General features: G+C 28.1%; 2 protein-coding genes across 5 annotated transcripts; both read right to left on the bottom strand.

Moving 5' to 3' along the window:
- Window positions 1-1,527: 1,527 nt before the first annotated feature.
- On the bottom strand, window positions 1,528-5,724 carry LOC136084013 (uncharacterized). 4 transcript variants are annotated; one of them, XR_010640281.1, is made up of 8 exons: window positions 5,472-5,724; window positions 5,243-5,372; window positions 4,928-5,144; window positions 4,758-4,854; window positions 3,076-3,163; window positions 2,747-2,958; window positions 2,372-2,530; window positions 1,528-1,759 (listed from the first exon to the last, which is right to left on the bottom strand). XR_010640281.1 is itself a non-coding variant. In XM_065804007.1 (7 exons), exons 4-7 carry the CDS (start codon window positions 4,845-4,847, stop codon window positions 2,429-2,431), a joined length of 492 nt encoding a protein of 163 aa, XP_065660079.1. In that variant the 5' UTR covers window positions 4,848-4,854; window positions 4,928-5,144; window positions 5,243-5,372; window positions 5,472-5,724; the 3' UTR covers window positions 2,285-2,428. The 4 variants fall into 4 exon arrangements, 3 of the variants coding, with proteins under 3 accessions (XP_065660081.1, XP_065660079.1, XP_065660080.1); XM_065804007.1 differs by lacking the exon at window positions 1,528-1,759 and having other exon boundaries at window positions 2,285-2,530; XM_065804009.1 differs by having other exon boundaries at window positions 1,528-2,530; window positions 4,928-5,372.
- Window positions 5,725-8,590: 2,866 nt separating this feature from the next.
- LOC136084012 (uncharacterized) lies at window positions 8,591-11,609 on the bottom strand. Its single transcript, XM_065804006.1, has 2 exons — window positions 11,432-11,609; window positions 8,591-11,266 (listed from the first exon to the last, which is right to left on the bottom strand). Exons 1-2 carry the CDS (start codon window positions 11,455-11,457, stop codon window positions 10,579-10,581), a joined length of 714 nt encoding a protein of 237 aa, XP_065660078.1. The 5' UTR covers window positions 11,458-11,609; the 3' UTR covers window positions 8,591-10,578.
- Window positions 11,610-11,855: the final 246 nt, after the last annotated feature.

Here is an 11,855-nt window from a genome sequence, read left to right as displayed (position 1 = left end):
GTTTGAAATAAATAGACTTGTAAACGATGTTGACATAACATGATTAATATGTTATTTGTAGTCTAACAATACATTCTATACAAAGCTTTATTTATTTAAAAAAGGATTATCTTGCAATAATTTATTTAGCAATTATTTAAAAAACATAAATCTCCTTTTATAAAACATTGATTTTTAAAACTTATCTAGAAATTATTATGTACGCAATGTAGAATATAAAAAAACAGAATAGATTCTCACCTGAAAGTATTTTTTTAAACGATAAAGTTTTTAGATATATTTGTATGAAAAGTGGAAAAAACGACTTTCAAGATGGATGCGAAAATCTGCTCTGTAAACGTAAGTGCTCTTGTTTCTATCATTACTAATTTGATTTTACCACCGATGGGCCAGTATCGGCTAAGTCTCTGTTGTTCTGCTTTGGCAAATCTTTGTTGAACCATTAATGGTTTTTTTGCGGCTACCCAGCTCAGGCAATTTTGTAAATGACCCTGTTGCGGCTTCCCAGAACGGGCAATCCAAGAACGGAACTTTATCGGGTCTGTAATGAATTCACTGGCATAGGCTAGCCACTATCGGACCAGTGCTGTCCTTGCTGTCTGGGTATAGTTGATAGCTACGTTATTTATGACAAATATAATAGAGAGGTTCAAAGATACTTAGAAATTTGTAAAAATTAAATAAGAAATACATGAACCTTACCGCATGCTCATCTAAAATGCCTCGTGCATCATCAGTTATTAGTGTTTCAGTTGACTCATCCGAACTATTATACGAAGTATAATACTATTTTAACAGTTTTCTAAATTATGTCATCGTTGCGCATTTGGTTTAGAATAAATAACAGGGTTCTTATGAAAAAGCGGTAAACCGCCAAATTTCAATAGTATAAATAACTTTTATGTTAATATTAGCTAATAAGAGTTGCTGTTCTATTAAGTCTTAAAGTTAACAAAAGTGCAGGACCAAATAAAGTCAGTGTCAATATATTAAAATTCGTCTATGATATAATTGAACCACCCTTAATTCAAGTTTTTAGTCTACATTTAATATCAGGTATAGTTCCGGATAATTTAAAAGTTGCACGGGTCCCTCCAACATTTATGGCTGAAGATGAGTCAGACTACGGCCGTCGATCACGGGCCTGCATCGAAACGTCCAATGGAGCAGCATTAGCCCGCTAACCTTGAGCCAGCATTGGCCCGGAATTGTTCGCCAGCACTGGCCTTCGATCGTTTGCCAGCACTGGCCGGAATCGTTCATCAGCACTGCCCGCGATTGCTTGCCAGCACTGGCCCGTTAGCTGATCCCAGTACCTTATCTGTTACCAGTACCAGTATCCGTTATCTGTTACCAGTACCAGTATCCGTGATCATTTTCCAACATTCTTTTGTGGTTGCGTGTCAGCATTAAACCGTTACTAATTCATACACTAGCACGTTATTATTAGCTGTTTTTGTTTAAATTATGTGTTATCGCACATAATTTAAACAAAAAAGTATATTTCGAAACTTAAATTGAGAAAAATAGTAAGCATTTTTGAAATTTATTGCCAACAAAAAAGTTGTTGATAAATAATAAAATTATTATTACAAAATGTAAAACAAATTAAATATTTATTTTTGCAAGGAATTTTTTCGTTCTTCCCGAGCTTTACGTCCGCCATTTCTATCACCAGAAAGCTGAAAATATTTCTTCAGCCAACGTTCAACCTCTTCTGCTGATGCTCCTGAAGTTAAATGATTTACTTTTACAGCACCTAAAAAGTGTGAATACATTGTATATATTGGATATATTTACATATACATTAGTAAATAATTAAACTAATTCACACAAATACATATTTTTATGTATGTAAGTTGATTCGTTTAACAACTTTTTTTAAATAGTCTACTGCTCAATCTTAAATGTGTTCTATATAATAAAATAACACTACAATTAAAGTTTTTTTTTAACAAAATAATTTTAGAAGTTGCAAAAGAACCGAATTCGTAATATTATTGGGAAAAAATCAAAATAATATCAACCTGGTATTTAAAAGATGCACAACTCAATAAAAAACATGTTAAAAACATTTTTTATCAAAACTAGATGTTATAAATATAGAATAAAGATTAAATAATTAGCATAAACTTTTTTATGTCAGTTAAAAGAACACTTTTTTCAACTTTTTATGTAATAAATTTTGAAAAAACAATTTGCATATAGAATTATTACTATTTTTGTACCAGAACTAATATTTTAAATCTTGTTTTAGTATATAAAACACATTTAGGGTTGAGGAGCGGACTATATATTAAAAAAATCTGTTTTTTGAGTCACCCTAATATACATTTATACAAATGTTATATATAGAATAAAATTTCTTAACCAATAAAACTTTTTTTAATGGCATCGCTTTCAAAGCCATTTTATTGTTTGCATTGGATCAATTGATTTTCTTTTCTATATTGGGACCAATCACCATTGGAATTAAATTCCACACAATTCCCTTAACTGTTGAGCCATCCTGGGATGCCAATTTTCTGCTCTAAAATTTATATCATACATGATGCATTACATAATAACCAAATGCTTTTAAATCTAATATAAAAGTAACAAATTTTACCATACTTTCATTAATAACTTTTTAAAATTTTATTGATTGTAAAATACTTAGTACTGTAAATACTAAATAAAAATAATTTTAAAATGTTCTGTATAAGGAAATAAGAAAACAACAAATAAATGTATGGATCACATTTACCAATGCATTCATTACTTTCTTGTCTGATTCAATGTCTTCATTTAATTTGAGCAAACTTGCCTCATCACTTACTGGAATCCCAAAAGGTTCATCAACCAAAACCGATTCACTTTTTTGTTTAAACATTCCGATAAGCTGACTTATTAAAGCATTATTTGTATCTAACTTTTTATGCAGATTTTCTACTGAAATAAGCAACTCTTTTTCAACTGCTGTAAAAATATTTAATATAACATAAAATTTTTCAGTTAATGCATTTTAAAAAGTTATAGTTATAACTGAGCATTATAAAATTAACTCTAAGTTTTAATTATAAGCATACTAATAACCAGTGCATTGGAGTGTTCCTTCGTTTACTTTGGCGAATAACCGCCTCACAGATGAACATCCACTGGATGTCAATGAAGATCCCAAAAACTAGAATTATAAAAAAATAATAAATGGGACAGTTTCATTCAGTTTAATAGATTAGCGTGTATTTAAATGTATAAATATATATATATATATATAACATATATATATTTAGATCTTTTGGTCCCCTTGATATTGGGGACCATAAAATACCTATTCAGTTACTTAAAACATTTATTTGGTTGAAAATAACTTTGCAATGCATTTCATATATATATATATATATATATATATATATATATATATATATATATATATATATATATATATATATATATATATATATATATATATATATATATATATATATATATATACATATATATATATATATATATATATATATATATATATATATATATATATATATATATATATATATATATATATATATATATATATATATATATATATATATATATATATAAACAATTTTAAAATGCATTCTACAAATAAGAGTGCTCAATGTTCTTAAAAGAATATAGCAAGTATAAATTAGCAGAAAATCACTTAACAAATATTTTTCTCATTTTACACTGTCTTTCATCAATAAAAACTCATCAGAAATAAAATATAAATTAATAAAACTTCAATTTATACCAAAAATTAATTACAGGAAGTCGTAAATGTCTTAACTACTGTAAATTTTTACACATTTTTGGAATTTGCTGACACTATTATAAAAAGAATTCTTTGTGAATGATTACTTATGCTTTTTTAGAAAAATATTTTTTAAAATAGGGGACTTAATGTAACTATTACTTGAGCTCATTTATTTTTATAGTTTTTTAGGAGAAAAAACTTGTTTTTGTGCCTGCATTAAGAAATTAATTTTTTGTTTAATAAAAATTCTTGGTTTGCATGTGTAATTATTTCAAATTTTTCTTCTGGACATAATATACATTTTTTGGAAATATTGCTATATGCAGGCGCTGTTTTAAGGATGAACGAATTCAGTATAAAAACATCAATATTTTTATCTTTTAAGTCCCATATATATTTTGAAAGCATGGTGTCTTTTGAATACTTTTTACCCTCTGTTATGCCAATATATTGTTTACCAGGTACATTCTTGGAGGAAACAACACATTTTTTATACCACGATTTTTGATAAACAATTTCCACTCATTGGACAATTGTTTTTTTGTTTACAATTACACTTTTCTGTATTTTTTCATTTAGGGTTTCTTATTTGTTTAACAAAGCATTTTTATAATTCTTTCCATATTTTTTGTACAACTGCAGCTAACTTTAATTGTAATTCGATTAAAAAATTTATGTAATTTAATAGAGGGCGGGAAATGGCTATCGACCAATTTTAAAAACACTTTTCCTATGTTAGTGGAAACATTTTTGCTATGTGGGGGGTTGAACCAAATTACATTTCTAGTTCTATTTCGCTTTTTTTTATTCTTTTTTTCAGGGTCAAATTTTAGTTCAAAATTTTAGTTCAAAAGCAATCCTAAATGAAAGCTGATAGTACCTATGGTTTAAGTAAATTGATGTATGCACAAAACAAAATTAGAAAAATAACAATACACACACAAGCAAATTCTTCATTAATAAAAAATAAAAATTTTTAGTCAATAAAGCAAATTACCCCAGAATTGGCTGCAGACAACTGATTGCTTTCGCATAAAGCACCATCAAACTTGGTAAATTTTGATGCATGTTTGTGTCCCATTGACATAAACTAACTATATGATAACTTCAGAACATTATGGAATTCAGTTACATTTAGATTAAAACATATTCAAATGAAAATCATACCTCCTCTTCTAACACTTCCAAGACAGAACTTTGTCTTGAAAATTTATTTGATTTTAAGCAATCTGAAAAAGTAAAATATTCAGTACATAATATGGTTAAAGGATGAATAACAGGTGCCGGAACAAGTGTCTTTTTTTTATTAATAACTTTCTTTTGCTTTTTCTGTGGAGTGTCAGTTTCTTAACTTGAATACTCAAAGTTATGATACGATATGTCTCTGTAAAATAATGAAAGAAAACCAGCATGACGATATGATGATCATCTTCTAAATTATATATATTATCATCGAAATCACATTATGATTATGAGCATCACCTGATAGGACGAAGACTTTTCTGAATTCTGTTTTCTTCTGAATTTATTAGATCTTCACCTTCGTTGTTTGAGAAAAAATTTGAAGAAACTTCTGCTATAGTTAACTTCTCTCTTGCTTTGTCATATGTCACTAAATAAATTGGAATTTAAAAATCATAATATTGAAATATTTTTAAAACGAAATGAAAAAATTCAAAAAACTTATAAAAATTTATGTAAAATAACTAACCAGAGGGGACTAAACGAAGGAACACTCCAATGCACTAAATGATACTTATATCATAATCAGTCCAATCATCCCCTGGAACTTCACATTTTTTAATGGCTCTCTTAAGGCGTTCGGGCTTATAGGAGTAGAGCCACCTACAAATACCATTTGTTACCCATTTTACAGGAACAACAGCCGCCGAATCTTTTTCATCAATAAATTTAACAATATGATACATTTTATCCATTGTTCTTTTAGAAGAAGATTATAGACTAAATATAGTTGTATTATCGTTAATAATTATAGTCATTAATTATATTATCGTTAATAACTATAGGCATTAACTGCATTGATTGATAATCAAAATAACTTAAATTTTATAAATTTAAAAATATAGAACAATAAAAAATAGTAAAAGTATTTTAAAAAACATAATGCAAATAAAAATTGAAAGCATTTAAAAACAAATACAAAAAACACATTACGTAACATTTATAGAAAAAATGTTTATGATGTCATTTATATGATCAAAGTCATTTATTTAAATTATTAACTACCAAAGGTGTTATTATAAAAAATATTAATATAAAATTGTTAGTATTAGAAAATAGATACTTACAAAATAATAAAACAATTTATTTATTTTTTCATCAATAATAAAAGTAAATAAACTAATTACAAATTCCAACAAATATAATTATAATAAGTGAAGCAAGGGTGACACAACAAAACCATTGTCAACTTGCAACAAGACACATTTGAGAAATTTGTCATCTAAAATTGCAACATTTTCAACTTTATCTAAATGCGATACTAGAAATATTCCTAACAGACTTGAATCACAAGGATAAGTAAAAAAATTTGATTTATTCAAAAATGATCAGTACACGATATAGGTATATAAACAAATTTCATTTTCTATTTTAACAAAATTATTGCCACAAGTTGTCTTAAGACAAAAATGTGGTAAATATACTTCATTATATTGTATTGAAAATCATAAAAAATATGGGCATGGTCCTTTGTTATGTTGGTTTTTGAATATATTTTTTTTATCAGGTAAAAACTCATTTACTACAGTGTCACGTTCAGACTGTCTACGAATAAATTGACCTAAAGGGTGTTTTGGTTTTCTTACCATTTTTTTTAAATGTTGCAAATAATTTTCAACATTTAAAAAATAATAATTTGATTAATAAAATTAATAATAATTTGATTAATAAAATAATAATTTGATTAATAAAATAATAATTTGATTAATAAAATAATAATTTGATTAATAAAATAATAATTTGATTAATAAAATAATAAATTTGATTAATAAAATAATAATTTGATTAATAAAATAATAATTTGATTAATAAAATTAATAATATTTTAGAATAACTACAGCAAGTTACACAAAAGGTTAGACTTGCTAAAATAAATGTTGCTACATATAAAAGCATAAAATTGTTATACAACTCAATTGGAAGCACATTATGTAAAACAACCGCACCTGTTTACAACAAAAACTGGCGATATTCTGTTGCCTTCCATCGTGAAACTTCTTTGAGTGAACGAGGTTTTTGTGCAAACTCAGTAATAAGCCATTTGCCTAAAATAATTAACTCATTTGATATGTTTTCAGCAGAAGAAGATTGTAATCGACAAAACAATAGTCCTGACAACCACAACTTGAGCATTTTCTTTCAAACCCCAAAACAGACTGAATGCATATTACCTCGTGAAAATTGAGTGACAATTCCAATATCAGTATCCGAAAATGGACTTCGAATGTTATTTTCACCAATTTTCAAATGATGATCATCATTATGCATAAATCGAAAACTTTCATCTGTCCTTAAAGGTGCATCTACCAATGGATAGGTCATCGATTATCTATATGCTTACCAATTTGGATACATTTATCACAACCATAATACACATTGTGACCTTTTACAGCTTTAACAAATGCTCCAGCAGGAGCATCACAAATTACGCTACAAACTTTGATAATGATTTCTTTTTCACGAAATTAAAATCCTTTACCAATCTTATTTAACTCTAATACAAGATAACTAAAATATTCTAAAAAATTGTTTGGTTTAGCTGTTCCACGAAAAAGACCAACTAAAACAGGTTTTTTAATTTTAAAACTTTGCAGAAGACACAGAATAGGCCAAAATGAAATTTTTCTGCTTTAAAATAATGGTAAACCATCAATATTCATCTGCACATAAAGCGTTGAAAAGTTAGTAATTTTATCATAATAGTGATTTAATAAATTTGCTAAACTATTTACCAAACCGAAATAGAAGTAATTACCACCTGCTCAATGCTCAATTATAAAATTGCGTTTAGTTTTTAGAATAATTCTTGCATCTTTTGGCAAACTAGAATAAAACTGACGGAGAATACAAAGTAAAGATAATAAAGCAGTTAACGTAATATTAAACTGAACAGCAACAATCCTACCTGACACTTTGCACGGTTATATCTTACAGTCTAACATGGTTTCAGTATTGGCTTTTGTATTTTAATTATTTTTAGAAAGTATTTTACCCAGCACTATATATATGTATATATATATATATATATATATATATATATATATATATATATATACATATATATATATAAATATATATATATATATTTATATATATAATATATATATGTATATATATTATATATATATATATATATATATATATATATATATATATATATATATATATATATATATATATATATATATATATACATATATATAGTGCTGGGTAAAATACTTTCTAAAAATAATTAAAATACAAAAGCCAATACTGAAACCATGTTAGACTGTAAGAGATAAACAAGAAATAATTAGTGTAGAATAAGTAGTGGCAGAGTGACACTATGACTGAATAGTTGTTCATGTGCGGTATATGTGCATTGTGAATATTTAAGCAGTATTTGAGATAAAGGTATATATATATATATATATATATATATATATATATATATATATATATATATATATATATATATATATATATATATATACATATATATATATATATATATATATATATATATATATATATATATATATATATATATGTATATATATATATATATATATATATACATATATATATATATACTATTATTTTTCAGCTGTCAATTATGTCCACGAAAATAAAACTGGTCAAAGCCAATACAACGCTCATCACTAGTCTATATGAACTTGATGGATTCTCAAGCACAGGATCCAATAAAACAGAGCAACTAGACTATATAATATTCGCAGAATTTCTAACTGTAAAAGCACGCATTGTATTTCTAGAAAACAAAGTCTTGACATTAGAAGCAAAAAACAAAACCTTACAAAAATCTCTTTGCAAACAAAAAATTCTCATCACATCAACCGCAAATCTAATGAAAGTAAAAATGATCGGAATCTATTTCTAAATAAAGTAGGACATGAGCAGATATAAAGACAGCAAAAAGAATCAAGTGTTATAGTGGTGGGACTAGAGGTCTCAGACAAATATGACGAAAACAAACAGGCAGCCGAGAATTTTTTTAGAGCTGTTGGTATCGACACCTCAATTATTATATCAGAGGTTTTAATCTTAAAAAACCCAACACAGAACTCAGAAAAATCAAACTCATGTAGGTCACAGTTAAAGACTCTGAATCGCATGCCTCGGTCTCATCGAAAGCCAGGCATCACAGTCTCATCCCAGTAAACACAGATTGGTACAGAACTGGTCAATATTTAGGTGAAACCGGTTAAAAAATGGATATAACGTTTAGCGACTTATTATTAAGGAGATTTAGCAACGAGACGCGGGCATTATTTGACAACGGCGTTGCGCTATCAGCGCGTCGTGTAACTTCCACGATTTAGCATTTGTTGTGAAACGCGCGCTCAAAAATCGTAAACAAACATGGCGGCCAACTACAGTTTGAAATCCGTACGAGAATTAGTTCTTTTAAGTTATGCTGACGATTTAATTGATGACGAAGAGTATATAATTTTAAATGAGTTAAACGAGTCTCGTGAATCATATCCATATTGGAAATATGACAGGTTTGATATTAACAATTTTGATGATGCACAGTGTCAAGTTGATTTTCGTTTCAAGAAGAACGACCTAGCCACCCTAGTTGCTGTTTTTGGATTACCAGAAAAAATTATAACCTCGCAGAGAACAGTATGCAGTGGTTTAGAAGGACTTTGTGTTTTACTAAAACGACTTGCTTTTCCGTGTAGATACACGGATATGGCATCCTTATTTGGAAGAAACCCTACTGAGATATGCCTTATTTTATATTTTTAATACAGTAATTGATTTTATGTATGAAACCCACTGTCATAGACTTAAAAATTGGAATCAATCTATCCTCCAACCTCAAAAATTGAAAGAATACTGCGATGCCATTTACCAAAAAGGATCCCCATTAAATAATTGTTTTGGATTTATCGATGGTACAGTCCGAGGAATCGCTAGACCTGAAGTTGATCAAAGAGTTGTTTATAACGGCCATAAAAAAAAGCATGCTCTCAAATATCAAAGTTTAGTATTGCCTAACGGTTTGGTGAGCAATTTTGCAGGGCCATACGAAGGAAGGAAACACGATGCTACTATGCTGTATGAGTCTGGGTTGTTAGTTCAACTGGAAAACCATGCTTGGTTCAACAGACAACCTTTGTGCATATATGGAGACCCAGCTTATCCATTAAGTGTACATTTGCAAGCACCATTTCGGAATGCAAACATAACACCAGACCAGCATGCTTATAATAAGGCCATGAGTGCAGTTCGTGTTTCAGTTGAATGGTTATTTGGACTTATTTCTAACTATTTTAAACTTGTGGATTTTCAAAAAATGCAGAAAGTTGGCTTAAGCGCAGTTGGAAAAATATATGGTACATGTGCATTGTTACAAAATGCTCATACATGTCTGTATGGAAATATAGTATCCGAATATTTTGATTGTCAACCTCCAACATTACAACAATACTTTGCTTAGTAAAACAGTTATTGTATTTTTTTTAACAAAATAACAAAAAGATTTAATATATATTAGAATAATAACAGCAGCTAAAACATAAAACTAATCTTTAAGCAGTGTATTTTATGTTTTCAAAACACGTTTATTATTTATTCAAAAACGCATTGAGTATAGTGTTCTGTTGAGCCATCATGGCAATCATCTGTTGCAACATAGCATTGTGTTGCTGCTGTTGGATTTCAAATTGTTGTCTTGCAAGTTCTTGAGCATGAGCAACTTGCTCTCTCTCCAGTCTTTTATTTTCCTTATCATATTCTAACTTTTCTTTTAGAAAAATAAGTGTGTCTGAACTGCTTCTTCGATTTACCAATTTTTTTTTTTCACTTACATTGTCCTCGTCTTTTCGTTTTCGAGTCTCACCAAATCTTTCCATGGCCTTTGTTCGCATTTCTACTGCTTTATTTTTTTCAGTTTCATTTACTAGTTTCTTCTGTTGAGACTCATTGTCATTTTTTTTTTCAGTGTCTGTAAAAATATTATACAATTCTTCTATTAAGCCTTCTGATTCGGTAGGAATGTCACCTCCAAGTCCTGATGCTAGTTTAGCTTTGCTAGCTTTTGCTTTATACTTTCTCAACAAAATCATGAATCTTTCACGTACACCTCGAGGCGTGGCAACACATGGAAAAATATCAAGAGTGTTAATCACATCTGCAACAGCTGACCACCCTTGTCCGCGCTCTCTGCTTCCTTGTTTGTGTAAAAGAATTCCATTTCCAGCTATTTCTCTTAACATGAGAATGTCTTTTTCATCATCCCATTGCATGGATAACCTAAAAATATTTACTAAAAACTTTAACTTGGTAGAAAAAACGTTAAAAAATAAATATAAATAAAAACATTAATAAATATAATATACTCAGCTTATATTTAAAAAAGTAGAATACTTTAAAACGATAAGCATTGTTTTTTTTTAATGTTTGAATTATATAACTTACTTTTTGTCCGCAAAATATTCTGCCATTTTTAACGTACTGTAAACAACGTGAAAACTGAAGTTTTGAAGTTGAGAACGGGACGTATAAATTTAACACGCGTCAAATTACTTGTCACCAGGCTACTTTTAGGGTTTTCACTGAGAAAACATACGTACGCGTCGCATTTGCTAAATCTCCATATTGACTAAAAGCCGACGCATGATTTGAGATGTATATTTCAAACTTTTTAATATACACGTTTACAAAACGTCAATCCAACGTTTAGAATATCAACTTACATAAGTCAATATTGTAAACTTTTAATTGACCATAACTAAACGTAAATATTAAGAGATTTAAAGTCTACGTTTTAAATCTTTAAATATATACGTTTATTAAACGTCGATCAAACGTTTACATTATTGAATAATATAAGTCGTTATTT

Source organism: Hydra vulgaris, chromosome 08 (genome assembly GCF_038396675.1).
Source record: "Hydra vulgaris chromosome 08, alternate assembly HydraT2T_AEP".
In the NCBI taxonomy this organism is placed as follows: domain Eukaryota; kingdom Metazoa; phylum Cnidaria; class Hydrozoa; order Anthoathecata; family Hydridae; genus Hydra; species Hydra vulgaris.
The sequence above is the reverse complement of the archived record's forward strand: the minus strand, read 5'-3'. Positions and strand labels throughout refer to the sequence as shown.